Source organism: Mesitornis unicolor, unplaced genomic scaffold (assembly GCF_000695765.1).
Source record: "Mesitornis unicolor isolate BGI_N332 unplaced genomic scaffold, ASM69576v1 scaffold23457, whole genome shotgun sequence".
Classification (NCBI taxonomy): domain Eukaryota; kingdom Metazoa; phylum Chordata; class Aves; order Mesitornithiformes; family Mesitornithidae; genus Mesitornis; species Mesitornis unicolor.
The window spans coordinates 11,292-38,097 of record NW_010196134.1 but is presented as its reverse complement, the minus strand read 5'-3'; the positions used below and the strand labels follow the sequence as shown (position 1 = coordinate 38,097).

At 41.6% G+C, this 26,806-nt stretch overlaps 1 protein-coding gene across 1 annotated transcript; it reads left to right on the top strand.

Annotated features, from left to right (window-relative positions):
- Positions 1 to 3,772: 3,772 nt before the first annotated feature.
- LOC104543705 (golgi-associated plant pathogenesis-related protein 1-like) lies at positions 3,773 to 21,164 on the top strand. The gene is made up of 5 exons (XM_010188373.1): positions 3,773 to 3,809; positions 9,777 to 9,885; positions 13,346 to 13,449; positions 19,792 to 19,869; positions 20,888 to 21,164. The coding sequence occupies exons 1-5, from the start codon at positions 3,773 to 3,775 to the stop codon at positions 21,046 to 21,048; spliced, it is 489 nt and encodes a 162-aa protein (XP_010186675.1). The 3' UTR covers positions 21,049 to 21,164.
- Positions 21,165 to 26,806: the final 5,642 nt, after the last annotated feature.

Sequence of the window (26,806 nt, the reverse complement as noted above, 5' to 3'; positions counted from 1 at the left end):
TGACAGCAGAGGAGATGCCCTGTTTCTTCTGGCTAGTGGGCACAGATGCTATCAGACAAAGACAAAGACTGGCTCAGTAAATGTTGGCTATCTTTTTACAGTCTCCTCTCCTTTTCTTCTCTTTTATTCTTCTCTTTTCTTCTCTTTTCTTCCCCTTCTGCAAATATGGGTGGAACTCCAGAGAAAGGGCTGGGAGTTACCCACTATGCTGCTTGTTGAGTCAGTAGAAAAATAAGGGCCAAGACAAGAGCTTGACAAAAAGGAAAGAGACAGGAACCAAACTCAATGCAGTTTTTCACACTGGTTTTAATCTTCCTTGGAAGCATGTGCTGGTTTTTAACTCATAAGTTGCACCTTTGGAGTACAGTAGAAAGGACTGCTGTGAAGTGCAAACTTGTACTTTAGCATCTTGATAGGAGACAGCTGTAGCAAGCACTAACAAAAGTACAAGCATACTGGAGAAGCGACCTGTTTGCTTTCTGAGAAATGTGATACTCACAAATTGCCAAAATGACAAGGCATTTTGTGTTGGCTGGTTTTACAGTACCGATGTGGAGAGAGGAAATGAATTAGTCTAAACCACAAGCAACCAAGCATTTGTGTAGTAACAGAGGGTGTTTGCAGAACTCGTTAATACAGGTTTCTCTTTGCACTGGAACTGAACTGGAGGTGTGATGGGAAAACAAACTTTCAAAAATCAACTTAATTCTATTAAACCCCCTCTACTTCTCCAGTTTTTGTGTGTAGAAGACACTGATTAATTGGTTCAATAAATGGCACATAAAGAGAAATCTGCCAGGAAGGTGTGTCAGGCTTTGGCAAACAGTATTCTGGGCCCAATTCTTACCTGTCTGTTGAACCATCAGGGTTTCAGCGGCCATCCTGCACAGCAGTGGTTAGTCCTGTTGACTGTTAGATTGGTAGCCTGAGCTCCTTATGCTCAAGGCAGATATATACCAAAACAAGTATCAAGGCCTTACAAAGACGGAATGTGATGGTCTGTAGTGACTGAGATACCTACCAAGGTTTCCCATGCCATAGAGTTGCACATCAGAAAGGCTCATGTCCTTTCTGAATCTTCCAAGAAATCTTTCTAAAAAAAAAGTAATGCAGGAAGAAAGCTTTTGTTAGTGAAATCCAGTGAAAACATCCAAACCCTTAGTTTTCTTTCAGTACAGTTGATAGTATCTATCTTGTCTAGATTTGAATTTGCCTTAGTTGCTGCTCTGTGTGAAAGAACAAAAAGTACGAGAAAATGAGTCTCTAAACTGTAACTGCTTTGTTGTTCGTTACATATCTCAACAGACCAGAAAACTATTTCAGATCGCTATTTTGGTAGAGGCCTTGCTGTTCTCTGAAAGATTAGCTGAACCATATCTGTGTTATGTTTTTACAGGCAGATGTAAGCATGTTCTGCCCAGTCTTTGAAGGTCTGAACAGCAGCTCTGCCAGAGCTGGGCTGGGTGGCCCTGCAGAGGGGGGAGAGGGGAGGCCAGGCAGTGGCCAACCTCTCTGTGCAAGCAGGTATGGGAAAACGATAGTATTAAGAAATTATTGAATACATGCTTAATTATACCCTATGTGTTTGTTCGTCACACTTGTAAATTGTCTGGGCCATTGGCATGTGTTGTGCACTTAATATGTGATACTCAGAAAGTGGTTAGGAGTAAACTGTGGTAGTGTATAGCCTCTTCTTGAATTTGCCCTTATTGAAGACCCATTACTAAAGCAGATATCTCAGATTTGAATCACAGAATGGTTGAGGTGGGAAGGGACCTCTAGACGTCATCTGTTCCAAACCCACTGCTCAAGCAAGGCCACCTAGAGCCAATTGCCCAAGACCATGTCCAGGTGGCCTTTGAATATCTTTAAGAATGGAGACTCTACAACCTCTTTGGGCAACATGTGCTGGGGCCCCATAACCCTAATAGTGAAAAAGTGTTTCATGATATTCAGGCTTTGATAGCTCTATGGCTTCTACAGCTCCACTGTATGAGGACTTACGACCATGAGGAGGAATATATTCCCCTGAACTCCCCCCATGGCAGGTCACAGGAGGAGATGTCCATGACACAATGTTGTAGGTGTGGCACTGGCTTTTTGGAGAGATGCAAAGGGCTTCCTTTTGGAACTGTAGTGCCTGGGTGTAGGCATGCGTGTACATTCCTTGCATATACTGCAGTCTCTTTTTTTCTTTGGCTCCCAAGATCTTGAGAAGTACATAAGCAACAGGAGCTGCAGAGGGAACATTGAAATCAAGAGGTTTAAATATTTTGGGGTAAAAGTGGAATTTTACCTTCCGGGGGGTGGCGTGGGGGCAATATGCCTAGTTGATCCTTTAAATATATGATAATCAGACTAGATACAAGGAAGCATTATTTTATGATGAGGGTGGTGAGAGAGGTGGTAGATGCCCCGTCACTGGAAACAGTCAAGGCCAGATTGGATGGGGCTTTGAGCAACCTGATCTGTTTGAAGATATCCCTGCTCATTGCAAAAGGTTGGACTGGATGACCTTTAAAGATCCCTTCCAACCAAACCATGCTATGATTATATGAAATAAAGACTATGTTTTTCAAGATTTTGAGTTATGAGAACTGGGAGTTAGCCTGTTGAACAGGGGGATGAGAATGAGATAATGTAATTGATAGTAAATATGGGTAAAGAAAGCCTCCTGTGTCTCCCTGCCTGGTCTGTGCTACTGGATCGGTGAGTTTACACATCAGTGATCAGGAGAAATGTGAATGTCCCTGTTTCCATGCCTCAGGGACATGCATAAATAAACATACTTTGAGCACTGCCCCAGCTAATTTGTATGTCCTTGGCAGAAAAGCAAGGTGGGAGGGTATTGGAGCTAGTGAGGTAAAAACTAGTTCAGGTATGAGTACCAAGCAGTGTAGAACATATATCCCAGGAGAAGAGGGATAATTCTTCTACCTTTCTTCAGCTCTTCTTTGCAAAATTCTTCACTTTGCAAAGACCTGGGTTGGCACCATACAGCTAACAGTGCTCTGTGAAATTAACCTGGCACTGGATACCAACAATGTTCTCTCTGTTACTGCCTGTAGAAGCGCCGCATCCACAGAGCACAGGAAAATGCAGCATCCAGAATATGAATAAGTAACCAGCAAAAATTACTCAGGTTAGACATTGAAAGTATAGCATCATGCTGCTGTCATGCAAACATTCTGATAAAGTGAAATCACAACCTAATGGCTGAAGCTCAGATTTGGAAGTAGGGAAGTTCTGATTTCTGGTGTTACTGGTTAGTGAATACAATTGCACCTTATTTTGTGAGAAAAAATGGAGAAGATTTCTTCACTTTCTCCTCCTGCATAGTGTGGTCAGTTCTAACACATGCAGGTCACTCGTGGCTTTGTATTTTGAAGTGTATGTACCCTAGGAATTGTGTGGCAATTAAATTTAAGAAGACAAGTTCTGATTGTTTGAAGGAGAGAAAGGCTGCAAGCAGTGGACTTCTCCCCCAACTTTTGCCTCCAATGAAAGTGAGAACTTGGCTCTCCCAGTGCTCAAGACTGCTGATTAGTGTTGCTTTTTTAAATAACGCTTGTAGCGCAGAAGGCTGTGCTGCCTCTCAGAGCTGTGCGGTTTCCAGTTTACCAGGTGTTCCTTATTAATCAGGGCAGTCAATTGCCTAACAGTTTATAAAAGGCCTTAAGTGAGGAAGTAATCAGCACTGTCTATTATAGCAAGAATAGGATTTGCAATCAAATAGTGACATGACTAATGTCATTGAAACATTATTACACCGATGGCTTCATATTCTCAGGCAATATGCATCAAATTGGGTAAGAGGGAAAATAGTGTGTTGCACCATATGGCACAGGTAATGCAAGGTGATTAAGTTGCCAGTTTGCTGTAGAGGAAACCCAGATAATAAAATGAGTGGGGAGTTTGTACATCAGATTTAATTAATTCAGACATCTTACTGGTGTCCTGAAGCTCACTCCAGCAGTAAGCATGTGTGTAAGAAAAGTTCAGGCAAAACTGAATGCTAAAAGACATCAGAGATTCTCCTCCCTGAAGAGAGATCTCCTGAGCTGAAGGGAAAGCTATTTTGAGCAGTCTGGTAAACACAAGGAAGTTCCATGAAACTACTCCCATTCAAACTCGTGTCTAAATATAACCCCCAATTCCTGTCATCCCTTTAAGCAATACTGTCTCTTCTAACTTTCAGTAGGGTCATAGGATAATTCAGGTTGGAAGGGAAACGGTCTACCAACAATTGTGATATCTCCCATAAATGCCTACTGTATGGAATGGAGATGTTGTCCATTTATTGAATTACTGGTTCAAAGGAGTAAAACAAGACAAAGAAGCCCCAGCCAGGATATAATGCTTTCTGAATACAGTATCACTTTCTCTTTCTTTTCCTGCAGGATGTATGCATGATTTAATTTCTTCTGTCTGTGTCCAAGCGATCAGCCAGTTTTTATGGCTGGAAGTGATGCATGAATTGGGAGCGTCAGATCCATGCTCCCAAATGACATATTCAGGAACAGCATCAAGGGCCAGTCTTTGAAGATGTGACTGTCCCAAATAGGAAGCAAGAAGATGCAGTCAAATATATGGAGAAAGAAACACGGAAAATTCACTCCTTGTGGCACTGTAGAGGCCAGCCAGTATAAGACCATCCTGGAGTGTCTGGGACTTCAAACCAAAGTAGTAACTCAAAATGCAGTAGAGGCATAACTGTCCTCTTAACATTTCTCATTTCAGTTAAATATCTGTCACTTCTCCAGTAAGGGAATGTTTCTCTCAGAGTGTGAAAGATTCAGCTAGAGCAAGTTTCCATGGAATTACATTTCAAGTGAAGATAGAGATTATTAATAAATATTATCACTAATTAATATGTCAGATCTCTTAGGTCTAGATGAGTATGTAGTCATGAGACACTGAAATGGCTTTTACTCAAGAATTTTGTTTGTTTCCAAGCTGTAAATATACTTAGAGATGTTTGTTGAAAAGGAGACTTCAACTGCAAAAAGTTATCCAGGAGAGTAATAAAGGACTTCTTGGTGTAATTATTTTGCAGTTTCCTAAAGCCTCTGATGATTTTTTTTTTTTCACAAAGCTGGTGGACATATTAAAAGTTGTATTTGCTGCATTCTTATTCCTATCAGAGTAGAGTTGAGCAGTTCCGCAGATTCAAGGGAGACTGAAGGGATATCAGTATTAAACAGAGCTGTACTCAGTGTTGAAATGGTTACCCGGTTACCTTTTTATGCATTTTCTGTCCACTTTGCATTTGTGCCCTCTCCGTGTATGCTGGTGCTTAGATTCTTTCTGCCTGGGTAACTGATGATCCTCCCTGTGCTCTGGATAGGAAAAGGTGTGGAAGTACCATGCCGCATCCTGGGTACTATGAGTCACATTGCCAAAGTTGTTGGTATCAGGCTTTTGCATTTTCCTCTTCCCAAAAGGGCGGGTCCTTTAAAGTGTATTTTCTAGGTTTCTTCAGATATGTTGCTCTAGCCATTATATGAGCACATTTCTAATATTTATTTTGGAGCAGAGTTGAAAGGCGAGATCATTATCTCCACTGACCTGTAACACACACATTGGTTGACAAATTGAGGCCTATCTCATGGGTCAAAGAGGGATTGAGACAAATATAATGGTACACTTCTGTGTAGAATTCTAGATCAGGTCTGTTTCTTCTTGACTGCATTGTATGTTAATTATCTGAAGGCTAAACAGAAAAAAATTAGTGGGTGTGGAAAGTACAAAATTGCCAGTGAAGATTAATCCATAGACAGTAGGCCAGAGAACACTGAGAAGACAATGATGCTTCCAGAAATTGATGCTATGTTTGAGTCACAGGGCTGGACACTTAGTCATAAAATGTACGCCTTTTTTGCTAGTCAAGCGTGCGCCTGATATAATGTTGTGCATACTGAGTGGTGACACAGGAGCTGCCAACAGCATTTCTGTTGTGTAGGTATTGGGTGGAGAGTTTTCATGTTTGCTTTTTTGTGGAATATTTTACTGTTACTCATTCTGCGCACCATCTTGCAGCTCTGCAAGACCAGTGGAGCAGGTCCAGTTGACAACTGCAAAGATGCTGCAGAGCCACTAGTATTGTAGAAGACTTGTTTAGATAAATTGCTTCAGTTTTGATGTCCAAACTTAAGGGAAGAACAGAGCAGGAGAAGACAGGGTTCAAAGAACAGACAGGAATTATTCAGGCATGAAGAGCTCTTCACTTGAGAAAGACTGAATAGATTGGCACTGTTTAGAGAGAGTAAGAGAATGGAGAAATAGAATACTCGGAAAAACAAAGCTGGTGGGAAAAGGCAACCTAGATGCCTCTGCTTACTTTTTTGTGATCATGCAAAGTTGATCAATGAAACTGGAAGTCCAAAACTTAACAACTTCAAAGTGTGCTCTTGAACCTCATAGCCTGGAAATTTGTCGTCACATGCTGTCATTATCTTAGCCGATGTTCCAGAAGAATCCCAAATAGCGGTAAATAATCTAATAATAAGAATCAAGCAACGGTATCTAATACCTTTAGTTGTTTTACTTTTTAAGCTGTGTAAGGATTCATGACCAAACCTAACTTCCTGGCTGTAGGGAATAACTGTTTCTAGCAGCTTAAGTAGCCTACATGAAGGGGAAAAAGTACGTTTCCGAAGCTGTTTGGGAAGCTGGGTGGAAGCCTGAAAACTCCTGTTAACTCTCACTTTTAACATCTGGCTTTTCAGTGTATGGAACATTGGTAAAATGGAAAAACTTCAACATGTCTTTCAAAACAAATCTGAAATAGACTTGGCAGTTGGGTGTCCCTCTCCACACATCAGCGTGTACAGGAGAAACTGTGCAAAGGGAGGCGGTTAGCACGTGCACTTGAGTCATGGTAGATAAGGGTTTCTGTAGCAGCCACCTTTGAGGGAAGGGGAGGATGGAGGTTCTCTAGGGACAGCATAGCAGTGCCTCCCATGGCTAGAAGAAACTCAGTTTTGTCTGTATCTTTTTGGTCTTTGTAAGTCAGGCTCTTTGGAGCCAGGCTCTTCTCGGTGACAAACAATGATAGGACAAGGGGTAACGGACACAAACTGGAACACAGGAGGTTCCACTTAAATTTGAGAAGAAACTTCTTCTCAGTGAGAGTAACAGAGCACTGGAACAGGCTGCCCAGAGAGGTTGTGGAGTCTCCTTCTCTGGAGACATTCGAAACCTGCCTGGACGCCTTCCTGTGTAACCTCATCTAGGTGTTCCTGCTCCGGCAGGGGGATTGGACTAGATGATCTTTTGAGGTCCCTTCCAATCCCTAACGTTCTGTGATTCTGTGAAAACCTAACTACATGGATGGATTATGCAATGTTTTTGTTAATGGATGGAGTGACAACTGACAAAGCCTGCTTTTCAGTCGACTTTATTTTTTTATTAGAATTTGGATTTGCTATTGTCATTGAGAGCAAATGGAAACTTGCACACTTAGAGGTCAGATTATTTATCTGCTTTTTAATGCTGAGCAGATAAGATAGTAAGTCTAGGCAATAACAGCCACAAGCTTTAAGATGGTCTTGTGCAGACAAGTGCAGCCTGGAGTAAGTGATGCAACTTCCAAAACTGTGTGTTTCAACTTCTTTGATTTGCAGACTCTTAAAATTTCCCTGCTGGAAGCATGGACCCCTGCATCAGTGAAGTTAAGTGAACTGGCTGTAGGTTTGCTTTCCTCAGCAACCTATGACAGATGCTTACACAACAGGGAAGTTGTGGATGCCTCCTCCCTGGAAGTGTTAAAGGCCACATTGGACAGAGCTTTGGGCAACCTGGTCTGGTGGGAGGTGTCCCTGCCCATGGCAGGGGGGTTGGACTGGATGATCTTTAAAGTCCCTTCCAACCCAAACCATTCTATGATTCTATGTTTAGAAATAGGCCGTGACCCCACATAATGCAGCAGATGAGACACTGAGAACTCTCGCCTGATAGGATCAGTGAGCTGTGAGCAATGGCAGTAAGAGTGATGGGACAGGTTTGCTAGCAAAAGGGTGTGTGGGGGCTTATATACTGGAGAGGAGGTGCCTGTTTCGTTTGATGATATGCAACTTGTGACACACAAAATTAAAGGAAAACCTAAGAGGAGGAAGATGGTGGGCAGATCTCATCTCGCTCAACAGGGTTCCCGTTGCTGTCTAATGACAATTTAATACCAAAAAAATCAAGCCTGAAAGCGTGTTGGTGGAGACTATATAAAATATATGTTCACAATGACACTTTGGTCTGGAAAAGGTCAACCCAGCTTCAGACTGGTGTTCAAAAGGTTCAAGGTACTGTGTGAAACAGTAACGGCTTTCTACGTGCACTGGAGATTGAGATTATCTTAGGCTGACGTGTTATCCTAAAGCTGCCGAGGAAACTGGAGAGAACTCTGAGAACAGCTTAAAGCATGAGCGTGGGTTGGGTAATCACCTTAGGAAAAGGTTACGAGAGCAGTGTGTGTAAACTGACAGCTCTGCTGTGGGAAAATGCATCATTACAAACAGCAGAATAGCGTACACATTAATAAAAAAGAGAATGATTGATTATAGTTGTAAGGATCGAGTAGTGAGAGGAAGTTGAGGAAAATTAATAACAGGAAACATTTTCCAGTCATGAGGTCTATTTGGGCTTCAAAAGTGTCTTGCAAGGAAAATGATGGTAGCTGTGCTAATAAGGATATTCAGAAATGAAGCTGATGAATCATTAATAAAGGTAGAAACCTGTGTCATGGTAAAAGCAGAGTGAATACTCAAAGATGTCTTGGCCTGTTCAGAAGCTTCAGCAATATAGAGAAAGTGAAAACAGTGTTTCTGTTTTAAAAATGCTACCCCCTCTCTAACTGTCCCAATACCCTGTTTCAGGTTCCAAATTTCTCTTAAAACAGCAAATTCCACAGGGTTACTAATGATTAAATATTTTTTTTCCTTTGAATCATGTGAAAAATCAGCAAAGTCATAGAAGGAGGTAGCATAAAGTTGCTGTCAAAGTGAATCACACTGTGACTTGTTGCTTGTCCTCTGCCTTGTGCTGCTAGAAGTCCCAAGTTTACCAGGGTATGAACGTGAGCTCTTTTAAAGCTTTACAGTAACTTTGGAATTGAAATATTTACCAAATACACTCTAGCATGGGGGAGAAAATCATCCCCAACAGTCATTTCTTTCCTTACCTTACCACTTGCTGTTTGTGAACAGTTATTTGTATTGAGTCAAATAGAGGTGCATTTTGAGATTTCTATGAATTTATACTATATAATGAAGAAAAGAAATTGTTGCATGTTTCAAAGTATTTACATAGTTACATGGATACCTTTTGGTATCTCTGTTTTCTTTAGGTGGTGTCTTGACTAATACAGAAAATTCTTGCATGCAGTGACAATAATTTGCATTTTTAGTGCATCTCCTCAAAGGACCTGTTTGCTTACTCTGAAACTTCTTTGCAGTAGTGATGCAGTGAGCTGAAATCTTAAAATGAAAGCCAGTCAAACTAACCTTAAATCACCTTGTTATTGAGGAAAGGAATAAGGTTCACAGTTTTCTTCAACCGTTAGTGAGCCTGTCCCAACCTGATGGGAGTGTCTCTTAGATTTATTTCCTTGACAGAAAGCATTAGTGATTCGTTTCATTGTACTCCCAGGTAATGAGGGTTGTATGCTTCTGTTTTTCAGTCCAGCCTGCACCAGCATCTTAGATACAGGATATGCTTTTTCTGTCTTCACTGATGTCTGTATTTGACAGACCTTTCCGTTATTTTCTTTAATGTGATTTCAGCTTCCAAACAGTTTGCCGAAGAAGTCTTGAAAGCACATAATGACTACAGGAAGAAACACGGAGTCCCGCCATTAAAGCTCTGCAAGAAGTTAAACAGAGGAGCCCAACAGTGAGTTCAGTCCTTTCTTTTCTCTAATGAGATTTGTGACACTTTTATCTGTTATGTTGACTGTGCATACTGCAAAAATATTTGCCTTTTGGCATGCTGATATTCAGTGGAGACTTACTGGGTGGGAAGTAAGGGACTCTATTCTGTCTCCCTACTCAACCCTTTTCATCCGTTCTTTCTCCATCACATAGCATCAACTGGTCACATCACATGGACACTTCTGTGCTCACCACTGGGTAAATCTTTCTTGCACCCTTGTCCAGACGTGGGCTGCATCTCTCTGCACTGGTGTGTCTCTTCTGCAGAGGGTAGTTGCCTAAAATATGCTTTACCGCCACCTCTGTCAGATGATGGATTGTAATCTACAGGAAAATATCCACTGCTGTTGAAACAGTGCAGAAAATTACCTTTTACATGGTAGGAAGTGATGTCTGGCCTATGATCAATGGAATCAGAGGGAAGTAATTTCAGACCTATTTCTCTGTCCCAAAAGCAAAATCAGTATACGTTGTACTCTAGTCTGTCAGGAGAAACACATCTTGCCTCTTCTCCAGTGCTGAATACTGCACAATTTCTTGTCAGTCTAATTAATGTACAGTGGATTAATCTTCCTGCTGTCTATGTCTTCCTTACAGAAATTAGAGTACATTACTGCTTGTCCTCTTTTCTGTAGACATGACAACCAGATTACTTCCTTTCCTTTTACAGCAAACATTTTCAAAGTAGATTTGCAAATCTTCAACTTTTTCAGGCAGTACAAAGGAGATACTTGAAGGAGTAAATGCTGATTAAACTATTCAGAAAATAAATGGCTTTCCATGATAGCTAAATAGTGGCCAGTTTCATCCCTACAGACATGAGATCTCATCTCCTATTAGACTTTCTACCATAACAGTGCAGACTTCTCCACACTGGCTGGCTGGGAGCCAGAGAGGCTGTAGCCTTTCCAGAACTTGATTTACTGTCCCAGCATGGTGCTGCGCTGTCACACAGATGCACAAGCTCTTGCACTCCTAGACCAGAGATCTCAGCCAGGTGGTGTGCTGCACCACGCACCATGTACGTGGTGTGTGGACGTGCCCTCTGGAAGCAAGAAAAACCTGATTCTGTCTTGATTTTTTCACTTATTTTTTTTTCCTTGAGATGCCATGATAACTGGATACAGTATTTCTAGAAGATGGAATGCCAGTGACTCAACCACATACCTTTGTAATCTGCTGGGGTTTTCCTTCTGTTCTTCAAAGGGTTGTTTTGTTTCTGCTTTACATGATGCCTTCCAATGAGGAAGAAATTTCATTGACTTGTCAATAACACTTGTGTTTCTACAGTGCTACAGTTGGTTTGAACAATGAACTTGTATGAATAGTTCAGATTATTCTGTCACATATGCATTGCTCCACATTTATCTCTAAGTGTGCCATTGCCCTTGCTGGGTATTTTTAGATCCTTCTGGAATTCCTCACGATCTTCTCTGGTCTCAGCTGACTTTCCCCACTGTGATGAATAACAATAGGAAACCTTTGTGGGGTCACGCTCTGTAACTTAATTTGTAAGAATTAAAAGACACATGTTCAGAGAGTGGTGAAACTGGTTGATAGCAGGAACTGGAAATCGTTTGATCTGGATGAAAGACATGAAATATAAGGAACCTCATAATTGTCAAGACAGATTTTGCATAATCTCAAATTCAAAGAACTTCGCCTTTTCTTTAGGTATGTCTGATGTGTTTGTTGGTATATATTTGGTGTATCTCTGGGTACTTTTCTGTGTCTCTCTATCTGTGTTGAAAATGTCTGTTTCCTACTATTTTCAGTCTCAGTAATTGCAACAGGTTAGATGAACTGACTATTGAATCCCTGCTCTAGGCATCAGATGAGTCACCCTCAGCAGGTGCCTGTTTATCTCTGACTGTACTGAAGCATTGGGTGATGATCTCAGATGCAAACCTCATGCTTTCAACTGCCTGAGCTAGAGTGAATTAATCACTCTTTGTCTCAAATCCTTTGCAACTTTGTCCATGTGCAATGTGTACTTTGTTCCAGTCTTGCCTCTTGCTTGGGATGTAGGAATCGTTGAAGAAAAGAATTACAGGACTGTAATGATATAGGCATGAAGGAGCATCTAGAGATCTTCTAGTTCAGGATCTAGCAGACTGAAAACTGAGGAGTTTTCATTGTTTCTAAATTAATGGAGGTAGAGAAATCCTTTTTTCTTTTAGGTGAGAGGATTAAGACAGAAGGAAATGAGAACCTAATGACTGAAGGACTAGCTTGGGCCAAAATATTCGGCTGGACAGATTTCCTGTCTCTGGCAGATGGCAGTAATTCATGATTAGGGAAGGAGTAGCAGGATAAAATAAATGTGGTGATCCTTCCCCTGTCATCTTCTCCTGGAGATTACAGATTTCTCCTGTAAATTATATTTTTCCTAAACAGTAGGTTGTATCATCATTTTTTTGATGCTGTTGCTTATTAACTCCTGAAGATTCCCCACTTCACAGCCTGCCCCCTCTCCCCGGCTTGTAAATTTGTCTAGCTCTTTTTCGAACCCACACATGCCTTGGTGTCTGCATTGTCCCATGGCAATGACTTCTGCTGCAGCATGGAAAAAGTCCTTTTTCTTACTTGACTTTTAAATCTTTGACCTGACAATTTTGTGTGTTGCCTCCTATTTCTTGTGCCATGAGAAATAACAAATGGTCTTTCCAATTTCACTCTGTACTGAAGCCTTTCCAATTTCAGTAAAGAGAATAATAGTTTTACATATGATGTTATTCTTAATCCTATTGTCATAAGATGATAAAATACATCCCACCCTCTCACACATGTCAGCTTCTATAGAAACAGTGCTGCTTATCCCCATGTTGGTGTACACAGTTGTTGCCTTAGATTCTCCATGCGGCCCCCTTCTCTGTACTGTCACCTGGCACATTGCTTTTGTTTTGCATTTGACTTTTTTCATTTTTAAATATAGGGTTTTTTAGACTTGCTTTGACTGAATCCCCACTATGATCTTTTTTCCATCTCATCGAGAATATTTAAGCTATTCCCGTGAAGGGGTCTAGAATTGTCAGGAGGTGACACCTGCATCAATTGCTGTAGGCACTTCCTTTTCCACCAGGAGCTGCAACTAAGGCTGGCCAGTGGATTTCTGGGTGCTGGGCAGAACACAGTGAGGGGAGATCTGCCCTTTGATTTCTTCTAGTCCCTTCTCATCAGTGATACAGGGGCTCATGAAAGACAAGGAAAATGGCCTCTAGGCCTTCTCTTTGCCTAACTGCTAGATCTATAAAAGCTTAAAGCATCTCTGGCTTCAGAGCTTTGCAGCTGAGTGACTTGGCCTAAACCATCATCTTCCAGCAAAATTCCTTGCTTGCATCTCCCTCTCCTCCTCTTGCTCCTCCTCCTCTCTGCTCACTGTGACTGTGGTCCGTGACTCAATGTGTGTATCCCTTTGCTAGGTATGCACAAGAACTGGCTACCACGAGGGTCCTCAAACACAGTTCCGAGTCTGCTAATGGAAAATGTGGAGAAAACCTAGCATGGGCGTCCTATGACCAACCAGGTAAGCTTTCTTCTCTTGCTGACTCAGAGACACTGGATATATGGCTTGTCTCATGTATTTTGGGCTCAAAGTGTCTGGTTGCAAGAGTATTGGCATTTCCTCAGCTTTGAAATTGTGTCCAGCCCAGCCAAGGCTTCATGGGGACAGGATGGTAGTTTGCAGTCACCTATGTGTACTGAGGGCAAGAAGCACATGTAGGCATGGATGGGGTAAGGGACTGTGGTAGGGTGCTGTGTCCTTTTGGAGGTAGGACTTGACACTGATGCTGCTCCATGTCCCAGCTGTGGAACTGGCTTTAGAGCTGCTTGTGTGTCTGTGGGAGGAGAGAGGGAAGCTGTCAGTGCCCTGTACTTCACCTTTACCCTTAGTTTTTCCCAGCCAAAGAGAGGGCTGACCACAGGCCAACTGTGGTGAGGAGGGTGGAAAATTGGCCACTGCTTGTTACGCCACAGTTCCTGACTGTGAGGATGAAAAGCAGGAGACGAACACCAGAGTGACAGAGGCTGATGTGCTAGACATCTAGTCTCTTCTGCTCTGTCAGCTAACAGGCTTTGAGCTGTTTTCCATGCCTTCATTTTTGAAGACAAAAATACTCCATATATTTTCTGATAATAAATGTAACACGTAACTGGCAGCCTTCAGTTTGGATGCCCGAGGAACTGAATTTTGTCCAGGCTGACAGCCTGCAGTGATCCGTCAGTCTGAGCGATGTTCAGCAGACCCTTTCCCTCCTGCCTCCTCCAGTGGGCAGGGCTCATGCCTCAGCCTGCTGAGACAGCAGATGGGATGTATTAAAAGTGACCACTTGCTTTCTTCATTCCCATCTACCCCTGGAATTTGCAGCACAGACTCAGGGAGATAGGAGTTCACTTCTTCAGGCTGGAGGCCCTGTTTGAAGGACCTGGAAATTTTGGTGAGTGAGTTTGAGACCCAGGGACACTGCTCAGTTCCTCTGCAAGTGCCAACTCTAGTCCCCAGTGGGTACTTTTTTGTGTTGAAAAAGAAACTCGGGGTGGAAAAATACAATTTGATCTACTCATATTTGGCATTCTGTCCATTGCAAAAGTCTAAGGCAAGGGTTCAGAACAGCATGGGAAAACACAGATGTATGGCAAAGTTTGCATAGTGGTTATGACTCACTGGCTGAGCTTACTTCTTCCTTGTTTGTGTTAATGGCCTATGCTCCTTCCCCTGAGGTTAAAGTCACAGAATTCCCATTTACAGAGCTGGAAACAAAACACACAAATTCTTCCATAAATTATATAATGCCTGTCTTTTTCTGGATCCTATTTGTTGTCTTCAATTTGCTGTTTCTATACATAACTTGCCAGTTTTGAGGAATTTTGTTGCTGTGTTTTACCCACAGAGTTGAATGTCTTGCTGAAAAAGTTAAGCTATATCCTCTCTAGTTCTGTAAAACACTTCTACATTTCCTATGTAGCAGGATCATTCAAAGTCCCAGAATGAGAAAACTAGTTCTTCAAAGGAAGTTATTCTCTCATCTGGGCTTAATCTTCATCTCTGTGGAGCTGGTTCATTCTTCCTCTTTTTCTCATATAGTTCCCTTTGGATAGTTAATTTGGACCCTGCTCAATGAGGCTGAAATTTGTTTTAGGGCATCCATTCAAGGGCTTAACAAAGGCAGGCAGTGTCTTCCGGTTTCTTTCCCAGATAAAGCAAAACTCAATAAGCCTCCAGCATACTCTGCATTCTCTCTAAAAAGTGATGCTATTGTTTATTTTGGCTCTTACTGAGTTCTGTAATAATGTCAGAAGATGCATTTCTTGTTTCAGAGAAGATTTAAACTTTCAACTATAAAAGCCTTCTAGTTTGACCCGTCTCCTGGTACAAGAATACCTTGAATTGTATTCAGGATTTGAGAGTTAAATAGCCTAAAGCTGTCTCTGGAAATATGTTCATCCCTGTAATCCAAGAAATAGTTGACAGCTGTTTCCTCCCTCCAGTCCTGCAGGAACTGCTCCATGGCAGACTTCTCTTTGTCTGTGCTCAAATAAGTGAGCTGTCATCTGCCACTAATGCGAGAGGCCGCAGCCTGCCTTGGCAGCTGCACTATATCAGGCCTCTCAGGATGCCTCATCTCATTTCTCACGTGTCGGGAGGCTGAAGGCGAGCATTGGATGACTAAATTCTGGTTGAGATGGCTGGTGTGGCCATGAAGAACATGCTGTGTGGCCTGTGAGAACACTGCAGTTTATGAACTCTGGAGAGTCTGTAAGAGAAATTCACTGCATGTTATCACCCAGATCTGTTGTGGGAAGAACCTGGGTCTGCCTCATGGTCAGAGCAGCATGGACATCCTCTGCCTCAGCCCTGAAGGAGTGTGCTCTGACTGAGAGCCTGCCTCAATGCATCTCTTGCTCTTTAACACCAGGATTACCCAGTACTGTTAAATAAAATAAAGTAAAATTAAATAAGGACTTGCACAAGGAGTGCTGAAAGCAGAGGATTACTTCCTAAAACAATTAGGATGTCTGCAATAGAAGTAGATATTTTAACTCTGAGGAAAACTGCCTCTACCTTCTTTCCCCTCAGACTGGTAGAAGGAAGATTGGAATAACAAAAGCTAGGAAAATGTTTGAGGAAATTTATGAGGTTTAGGGTATCTAGTTTTTAAGTAAGATCATCATAATGCTGCCCATCCTTGCACAGAAATATGTCCTATGTGATTTTATGAGAAAGTTTTTAGCAATTTACTCAGTGGGATTGCTTGAAGATTTAAGGATTCTTTGGTATGAAAAGAAATATTAAGGCTAGGCACAGCGAAATTAAATGTTAGAGTGATCTGAACACAGTAGTAGGGCTCCCACAGCCTTCTGTTCCCAGTAGTCAGGCTAAGAGTGTGTTGTCAGGTGTGCACACAAACACACATATATGCAGGTATATGTATATATGCAGGTGTATGTATGTATATATGCAGGTGTATAGACGCAAGTGGCCATACAGATCAGCACAGACAGAGGCAGTCAGCATTCACATGAACAGTGCCAGTAGCCTCATCCTGTTCCCCTTTCTGGCTGACTGTGATGAAATCTGTTACTAGACTAGATATGAATAAAATAATATAATATTAGATATTTAAATATATATTTCCAGTAATGTTAGTCCTATGTTATATCTTGTTAGTCCTATGCATGGGCTGACCTCAGTCATTGTAGCCATGTTACCAGCTCGTAGCTTGGGCAAAGACTAAATAAACATGACTGTGCTGGGCCTAGTCTTGGGCAGAACTATACTTGGGTACTAATTCAAGGATTGTTGCACCAGGTTTTTGTATGGTGAAAATATGTCCAGAAAGTCATGGTATGGATGAAACTCATTAGAGTGGGGTTCAGCCTGTACTGAAATGAACATGTGGTAAGTCTAACCCAGCAGATCATCAGACAGCTATTGCTAGGAGAAGGGTGGAGTCAAACTGTGTTTCCATAGAGAAAGTGTTGAAACTGTGAATGTGGTTTGCAGCAATGCAAACAGGAAGGATATTTAAAAAAAAACCAGCAATCTACTAATTGGTTCTGCAAGTGGAGCAACAGAAGAGAAGCTGCAGCACTGACTGCAGGACACATCTGCATGTTTTCTGATAGAAGTAAACTTCTATTATTTCTGCTATCATTAGGAAAGAGGGGTGGTAGTGAGATTTATGTGTGCTTTCCTTCTGGTTGAAATACATTTTGAACAATAACCAACCCCTGATTTGAGAGAGCTTTTTGGAGTGGGAGTTGTTTTCAATGAAATATTCAAACACACGGAAAATGGACACTAAATATAACTGCATCACTTCTTCTGTAATAATTTTCCCTTAGTCCGCTGTGTATCAGCTATCACTTTCAAACCTAGTTTGGCTTATGCTCCACCACTGCATTTCTTACTGCTTCCCAAGGGGCAAAGAATCAGAAGAAAAGTATTTCAGAGGAATGAGAGTGTGTTTAATCACTAGGTACCTACCTGTCTTCTCATGTGGTAATAACTTCCACACAGGACCTCCGTTGTCCTCTGTGGCATTTGACAGATACAGTTCATTCCCGTCACTTCCAGGACACTTCTTTAACATGATTTCAAGACAGACACCGCCTTGCTTAGTCCTTTGGTCACCTTCTCTTTTGCCGAGAACAAGCCAGTCTTTAATTTCTCACAGTCTAGAGTGCAATGACTCTTTTAATTCAGGGAGGATGACAGCAATACCATATAATGATAACCCAATCTGCACATGGAAAATGGAGCATTCCTGTCAGCATCTAGGCTTTCACTGCCTGGCTGCAATAGTTTGCGAGCTTTCATCCACGAAGGCTGGGAATTAACACATCATAGATTGGGCTATCTAACTGTGTTTGTTGTCTTTCTTATACAGGGCTGAGGTTATTACCTGATACCATTGCCATTTCCCTTGAACTAAAGAGTTATCAATTTTTTGTATGATAGTATTCTTTAAATTAAAAAAAAAAATATGAAGAGATACTGTGTTTGCCAAAACTTCCATGTGTCCTGTATTATGAGATTTTAAGTTCTTGTCACATGGAGCCTGGGTACACTTCTTAGAGCTGCAGTAAGCAGAGTGGGGGTGACATTCTCTGATATGTTAACATAGGTAATGAAGTGCTGGTGGCAGTGGAAATGCAGTTCTACTTCTGTAAAAATGCTACTTACATAGTATAGTCACTTCAGCACTTGTACACATAAAATACATGTGCTTCATCAGATCTGATGTGCCTGCAGTCACATTCTGTACTTCTGTTCCCCCAAGCTTGCCACAGACACATCTAAACCCTTCATAGCTTTGAAGTCTAGGGTGGGACAGGATGATCTACTTGGTTTTAGGTTTGATGGTTTTTTTTCTACTACGTGCTTTCTCTTTCCTCCTTATATTGCATAAAGATTGCTCTTTGCACTTTTTTCAGTCTTCATTTTAGCTTTAGCATGAGTAACAAATGAACAAACATTTATTTGTGTTACAGATGTCAGTGGTAAAACAGGTCTACAGGGTTTGTTGTTTGGCACAGGGAGTGCTGAGAAGGAAGGAACCTGTTATTATTCATGAAACATTTACTTTGGAAAGCAAGAGAAGTTTTGCTACCTTTTTGTGTAGAAAATGCAGATTTACTCTACTAAGAGAATACAATTCTTAAGGAGCAGTGTGGCATAGATAAGTTCATAGTAGTTTCAGTTGACAAACCTCTGAAGAGATGGCATTTCATTCAATGTTTTATTTTCAATGACAGCTCTGCCAGCCAGCTTGCCAGGCTAACAACGCCATCCTTTTAGCAGACTGCACTCGTAAGCAACTGAAGTTTAAAGAAATTAACGCAGTGTCTGACTTCTAGAACAGTGCAAGTTTAAGACTTTTTGCTGCAAAATAGCAAAACATGAGTCATTGCTGTTCTGCAGCCAACAGTCCACCAGGGACCAGTGTTCTTCATGACGGTCGGCTTAACAGCCTTGGCAGCTTGCTGTGAAATCAACCGGCCTTGCGTTAGACATCCTGGCATGCTAAGCAGAAATTTCGTTATTGATGTAGCTCAGGGAAAAACCTGCACCCTTTTCCCTCCCAGTGTTTGACACAAGAATTTCCTAACAACCAGTAATGGAAAAGAAGTAATATTTGACTTTAGAGTGCGTAGCATCTGCAAGTTCTGATCTGAGCTCCTGCCCTCTGTGCTGCCTGATCCACAGGACCTGTTGCAGATTATCAGAATCTGCTCCTTTCTATCAGGTTCCTTAACTCTGCGACAGAAAACAAGGAAGGATTATTCCTTTGGCAAACATCAGCCTTACAGACATACAGACGTGTGGTGCTACATCACTGGCCATAGTCATCATCCTTATAGAGCTGCGGTCAGTGAAAGCCTTTGATGAGATGAGCCAGCGCTGGACACAGGGACTTCCGCACAGCAGCAGCTCCTAGGCATGGATATTTGAGGTGTCTGAGGTGTCTGCCCGTAGTACCCCAAGTTAGAGTGCCTCAAAGTGGACATTCACAATGGGTCAAGGGCTAAGTTAGAACCACTAAAAATAAATGCACTCAGAAATTTGAAATATTAAATTGATGGACTGTGTTTGTGTCCAGAAGAACTCAAGTCATTGATGGCCTTCATGGCATGAGATGCTTAGCAAAAAGCATTGGACTAATTAGTAACTGATTAGCAACAGCTATTGCAAACCAATAAATACTTGGTAAATGACATGTACTACCATGTTACCTACGTGTCAAAAGACTGTTTCTCCATGTTTCTAGTTCTTTCCAGCTCTTAACAGAAGATCTTGCTGGCCAGGCTATAAATGAGCTGTGCTTATGTCATGATTCCACAGCAGATTTCTTTTGTCTTTCAGGAAAGGATGTGGCTGACAGATGGTACAGTGAAATAAAAAATTACAGCTTTCAGAACCCAGGGTTTTCTTCTGGGACAGGTAAGTTCAGACTGGGCACTGTTTCTTCAACAACACAGCTTTTGTTTTAAGAAATTGGCCAGCCAACTTGTTTTGGTATTTTTCAAAAAACTACCTTTATGTCTTAGAAAAAAATAGAAGGAAAACATACTAGAATTTCCTCAAAGTTTTATGTTAGAAACTCACAAAAGGATGAAAGGAAACTGAGAACTGAGCAAGTAAGCAAAATGTGTGGGTTTTTTTAACATTATATTTTTCCTCTGACTCCAAAGTTTTTAAAAGGCAACTTATTTTTAAGGATAATGAATTTGTAGAAAATACTAAATTGGAATCATATAGATGTCTTACTAAAAGTACTATGCTGTTGTTTACATTGACATGTGTCTTCTACCAAGTTATATCACTCCAATCCTAGAAATAACTCCAGATATAATGTGGAGATCAGGAACAGACCATTGCATATTAACAATCCAGTGTTGAATGAACGTAAGGACATTGTTCCTTGAATAATGCTCATGCAAGGGATATACCCAAGCTCGTTTCAGATAAAGAAAATCCTGTGGATTCTGTCTACACATAGAAGGAACAACTGATTGAGCAGCACAATGCAGGAGTGACTATTACAACTAGGCAGAAGAAGCCACAAAACCAGAGACACATGGAGGAGTATGAGATGGTCGAAGTAAACTAATAATCGTGACTGACAGAACTGCTATTCGCACTGCAGGGAGTGAAGATCATTTGTTTCTTTTTCAAATTTTATATCAGACACTCATCAAACTACTTCTTTCATGATTCTCCTATGAGGTATTCTTATTTGGATACAGGATATGGAGCTGGGAATACGCATGTAGAATCAGATCAGGCTTTTTCAAGACAAAATGCTAGATGCAGTTTTCTCTTCATGTCTTCAGCTTGTTCTCCTGATAGAGAAAGAAACAGCTTTGTGGTGTTCTTTCCTTCCCCTGCCTCACGTGTTAAAGGGAATGTTACAGGTTTAGTACCTAAAATGACTGCATGTTTGTCTCTCTTTCTCCAGGTCACTTCACAGCAATGGTTTGGAAGAACACAAAAAAGATGGGAGTTGGAAAAGCATCTGCTAGTGACGGCTCAACATTTGTGGTGGCTAGATATGATCCAGTTGGAAATGTAGTAAATCCAGGCTATTATGAAGAAAATGTCCTCCCTCCAAGAAAATAACTTTTTTTTAAAGGTTGTCCTATTGCTTAATGACAAGTGAACGTGGATTTGGACTTAACCATGTTTGAAAAGAAGTATGATTCAATGAAATGTCCTGTTCGATACTGCCGTTCACTTCTCATTACAGAGGAAGCAATTACATGTTGCTTGAGCTGATATGCACATTTGGTCCCTGTTGTTTCTGAAGGAGCGTCAGTTTATTTGAGGATGCAGCATTTCTGAAGGGTAACATTTATAAGTTTGGGGTTTTTTTAATAGTTTGCATGAACTTTGTGTCAGCATGTGAGTAAGCACATGTTGGATGTCTCTTTTTAAACAAGCAAATTCATAGCTTTCTGTAAACTGAAGATACCAGCTTGCAACTATATCACATACTCCCAGTTTCCCAGTATTTTTAAAATAACTGTAACTTCTTGGCTCTCTCTATACCTTCTGCTACTGTGGGGCCTTCTCTCTGCATATGGACCATATGCAAAACTTCCTGTATGAAAGGTACACGTGTAAAATGTAGTGGCATTCAGACCTATGTGGGTTTTAACAGGATCTCACAGAACACTAAAACATTGCTGGCAAAATTGTATCCATCAAGCAAGCCATAACTATTGCATGGCCTGAAAGCTACTAAAATTGTTTAAATCCCAGCATTACATTTTAGGTGCTAATATTTAAAATCTATTTGAGATGAGTGTATTTCTAGTCCAAACCCCATCTTACAGTTTACAGTATGTACATTGTCTTATAATCAAATGGTTTACTTCTGTTAGAAGAAAGTAAAATACTACTTTTTCTCTTAGATACTTACACACAAAAAAAGTTTCGTCGTTGGAGCATGTTGGATTTTATTTCTCAATAACTTATTTTTATTTCCTAGGTAATGTGTTCTGCAGGTGTCATACTATACAGACAATAACATTCCCAAATTGTCTTTTGCCTCCTTTAATAATGTCACAGTAGGAGGTATTTACATGATCATAATTAAGAGGTTTTTACTCTTTGTTCATATTCTGTCATAGTAAAAATGTTTCACATGCTGGATTCATGCCTTGTAAATTTCAGACTGATTTTCCTTAAAAGTAAGCAAGCAGAAGTTTTCAGGACACTTTTTTTTCTTTTATGAAATGTGGATTGGGCCATTTTGGCCAGGTTCATATACTGTGCTTCAATTTGGGTTTTTCTTTTCTTTGTAAATGTTTCTGTTGACTTCTGCTGAGATTCTGTATGCCAGAACTTGGTCCATGAAGAGTGCCATTACAGAAATACTTCTTTTTGTTTACACAGTTGTAATAAACTGCAGTGTTATGGCTTGATTTTATGTCACTGTGATGCTCTATGTTACGATCTTTTTGCTGTAACCAAGAATTTAACTCATATATGAACATCTAGAAATTAAATATTTTTGAATATTAATTACTCCAGCCCTTGCTGTTACCTGAGTCTTTGCTGAATAATCTTCAAATTTTATTTCCAGGACATTAACGTATGACATAATTTCTTTTGCAACATGAAGCTAAAAAAAGCAGCAAGTATTCTAGTCCAGGAAAGAAAGAAGAGCCCTCCTAAGAAGTGATAAATCATACAGCAGATAGCACATCATCCTTTGTATGAGGATTGAGCTAACACTTGAAGCCAAAGCTGAAGAGGCATTCCTCTGTCTCTGCTGAACTCCTGCTTTGTATCTGCTTTAATTTCTGCTCCTTCCTCTCTCGGTTGCTGTGCTCTCAGTGCAGGAAACCCACTCTGCTCCCACTCAGATGTGTTTCGGTAACTGCAGTCTTGGGGCCTTCCCCTCTCCAAACCTCGGCTGACAAATGTTGCAAGCTCCAAACAGGCTGATGTTTTATATGTGCCGCATTATCACCTTTGAGCATAAAAACAGAACTAAGAAAGGCTTGCTGCAACTGATGTAAAGGTAAAAGCTGATGTTAAATAAATTAATGGTATTAACTTATTCCAGTTTTTTCCTAAGGACATTGCTGCTATTTGCCCTGTAATTCCTTGAATGCTTGGTGTAAAACTGTATATATCCTAGATGAGTGAGTCGAATCAAAATTTTTCTCTGCTGCCACCTACTTTTCTTAATGTCAGAGAGAACTGGAGAGGTAAAGAGAGGACAACACAGAAAAAAAGCTTGTTGTTACCTTTATTTAAAATGATAGTGGCACAGTGAACATCCAGAGCTTTTTAGACAGCATTTTGAGGGGGCATCAGAGGTAATCAGACATGGAAGGAGCACAAATGCACTCAGATAGACCTAATGCACACTTCATGCACTCCACAGAGAGTCCATGCAGGTAAGTGTGATTGGAGCAGTGCAAATACCCTTGACAATTTAATCCTTTGTGGCACATGATCATGATATTGATAACTTCTGAAAATGAACTCTGGCTACACAGTAAACTGTGGCGTATGTAGGAGTCCAAATACAAAGGGAAGAGTAATATTCCTAATGTGACTCAGAAGCCATATGATTTTTGGGGAAGTGTTACCTAACTTAACGAATCGTTTTTATTAAAAGACTTGGTGTAGGTGTATTGCTTCACTCCCACCCATATCTTGGAGTGTTGTGGAGATTGGGAGGTGGCAAAGAAAGGTTATTCTGTGTCATGTTAGAGCAGAACAAGGTATTTAAGAGCTTCCTTAGCTAGGGCTGTACACAAATAAGTCACATTTGCCTTGGGAATGAAGGAAAGACTGATCTTACAGCTCTGATACCAGAGAAAAATCTCAAGAGGCCTGCAGATTGCTCCTAAGGTCTTTTTGCAGCAGCAGCAAGAGGAATTCTAGCTGGTCTGAGGCTTCATTTCCAGTCTTCTGGGCTAAATAAATAATAACATCCTGGAGTGTATCAGGAGGTGGGTGGTTAGTAGGTCGAGAGAGGTTCTTCTTCCCCTCTACTCTGCCCTGGTGAGACCGCATCTGGAATATTGTGTCCAGTTCTGGGCCCCTCAGTTCAAGAAGGACAGGGAACTGCTGGAGAGAGTCCAGCATAGGGCTACAAAGATGATTAAGGGAGTGGAGCATCTCCCTTATGAGGAGCGGCTGAGGGAGCTGGGTCTCTTCAGTTTGCAGAAGAGGAGACTGAGGGGAGGCCTCATTAATGTTTATAAATATATAAAGGGTGAGTGTCACGAGGATGGAGCCAGGCTCTTCTCGATGACAAACAATGATAAGACAAGGGGTAATGGACACAAGCCGGAACACAGGAGGTTCCACTTAAATTCGAGAAGAAACTTCTTCTCAGTGAGGGTGACAGAGCACTGGACCAGGCTGCCCAGAGAGGTTGTGGAGTCTCCTTCTCTGGAGACATTCAAAACCCACCTGGACGCCTTCCTGTGCAACCTCATCTAGGTGTTCCTGCTCCGGCAGGGGGATTGGACTAGATGATCTTTTGAGGTCCCTTCCAATCCCTAACTTTCTGTGATTCTGTGATAACAAAGTATTTAGGGAAGAACTACACAGTAGTCTGGTCTTTTAAAAGTCTAAGAAGGGAAACCTGCATTAACAGGTTTGAATTTGCCAACTTCCCTCTTTTATCTTCTCAAAAGGGCAAAACTCAGTCTATTCCTCCTCCAAAAAATGGAAGTTGATATTGAGAAGCAGTGGAAGTACTGTTAGAAGGCCACAGATCAGACAGAAAGCCACATCACATGAACAACAATAAGCCCGTGGGCAAAAAAGAGGCAATCACTTGGCAGAAGTCTTGCAAATTGTTCTTGGAAATGCTTTGCTTTTTGGGAGCTCAGTCAGTCTACTTGTCTCTGGCTTTATTTTTTCAGGTGGATTCGCCTCCAACAAAGTGGTTGACTTGGTTGGGGGATTGCAGAGAAGTCACTTAGGCTGGTGGACTGCTGACCTGCAGGCTTTTGCAGTGCCACATATGCCTTAATATGTTTTCTGCTTTTGTGATTATCTCTGAATTTGATAGCCTTTTGTTTCCCCCAAACTCAGTATTTAAAGACCTTTTTCCATCAGCTAATTGGGGCTGTCTTTTCAGCATCTCTTTTCTTAAGTTTTTTCAATGTCCAAGCAGCCGATTGCAAAAAAAAAAAGCCGGGTATGACTTCAGCTGAGGTAACAGCTTAAGAAAACAAAGCTGTTCAAAGAACAAAGTGTTCACTGGCATTTATTTGCCTTTGTGGTGGTGGTGGTTTTGGCTTCAACACCGGCCCGGGGCAGGCTGCCCGCGGTAGCAGCAGCCGGCCGGCAGGGGGCAGCATCGCCCCGCTGTTCCGGCCCGCTACGGGCAGCGAGGGCTACACCCCCCGCCCCGGCTGCCGTGAAGGGGGAGACATCCAATTCCCCCCCAAATTCTGCCGTGCCCTGCCGCCTGTGCCGCCCGAGCTTGTGCTCTAAGCGTTAATTTTTAATGTACTTAATCCCACAGGTCGATTATTGAATATATTAAAATTAATCACAGCGTCGAGTGGAATAAAGGCTTTTTGCTTCATGAGTTTGACTGAAAAATGTAATTTGGAAGGGATTTAGCTGAGCCCATACAAATACAGAGCCAGGTGAAGTGATGGGAACAGCGAGTGGTTTTATATGCTGTCCTATCGGTTTTTGGTGAGACCAGAGCCTCTGCCTCCAGCTGCCTTAAACGCTGCAGCTTTGGGGCGGCTGCTCCATCCATACCCACATCCAAAGTTCACGTTCAACATTGACGCCGAAAACCAATGTAATAACAAGAAAATTCATGAGAGGGGTGTATGAATGTGGTATGAGCGGGAGAAGACAGAGAAGAAGTGGGAATGGGGGCTAGAAGGCTGCTTCAGAGGGGCTTGGCTGTGTGCACTCTGGATTTGTGGAGCTTGCTCCCCACTGAGAGGAAGCCATGTCCTGCCTGGCCACACAGGGGATGCAGATGGCTTCCCTTACCTTCCCTCTCCACTTTTCTGTTCTCCCCCACATTTACTTAGGCATTCTGCAAAGCAGAGAAGAAATCCCCTGCAATAGTGAGTTGGCTGTTAGTGGGGTATTGCCAAGAGGGGTTCATGTGCCTCATGGCTGTGGCAAATCACTGCATACAGCTATCTAACCCAGATGTTTCTTCCAAGAAGCAAACAGCTTACAGTGCTTTGGGTTCTTTGTGCACACGCTGGCTCTTAGAAGTGTCAATACCAAGGCCATGCCACTTTTAAGAAGTATGGGAGGGGATTTTTTCCCCTGTTCTTCCATCACAGGTATACTACCAAATGCCTCAGACAGAGTTGCATTGTAAAAAATAGGCCTTTACTGACTGCTGCCAACGTTACAGCATCTACACAAGAAAGCATAGAGAAAGCTTTACATGAATTGTTTCTCTAACAAGCAGGCTATTTCTCTCCTGTATTTGATAATTAGTGATATAGTGTGTCCCTTTTGGCTGCTTGCCCACTTCCCTTGGCAAGAGCAGAGCTTGCATATAAAGCTCAAAGAGTCTTATTCAATTATTTCAGTTTATCCTCTCTCTGCCTTTCTTGGTTGGGAATTGCTAGTGAACACAGTGCCTTCAGGCTGTAATTTCCTGTTGCATATTTTCTGAAACCATGTGAGGGATTGCTCCTGATGAGCTTTCCAGGAGCCTGCTACAACTGAACTTGTCTCATTACCAGCCAGATATAGCCTTCAGCTTCTTGCCATCCATTTTCTCTTGCAGTTCAGGATTGTTTTGTTTTCCCCTCCTGGGGTTTGAATGCTAATATGGGTCATGGAATCTCTGAGGGTAGGTGGCACAAGTTTGTCTGGGCTACCACAGTAAAGAGGATGGGAAGAGAGGGCT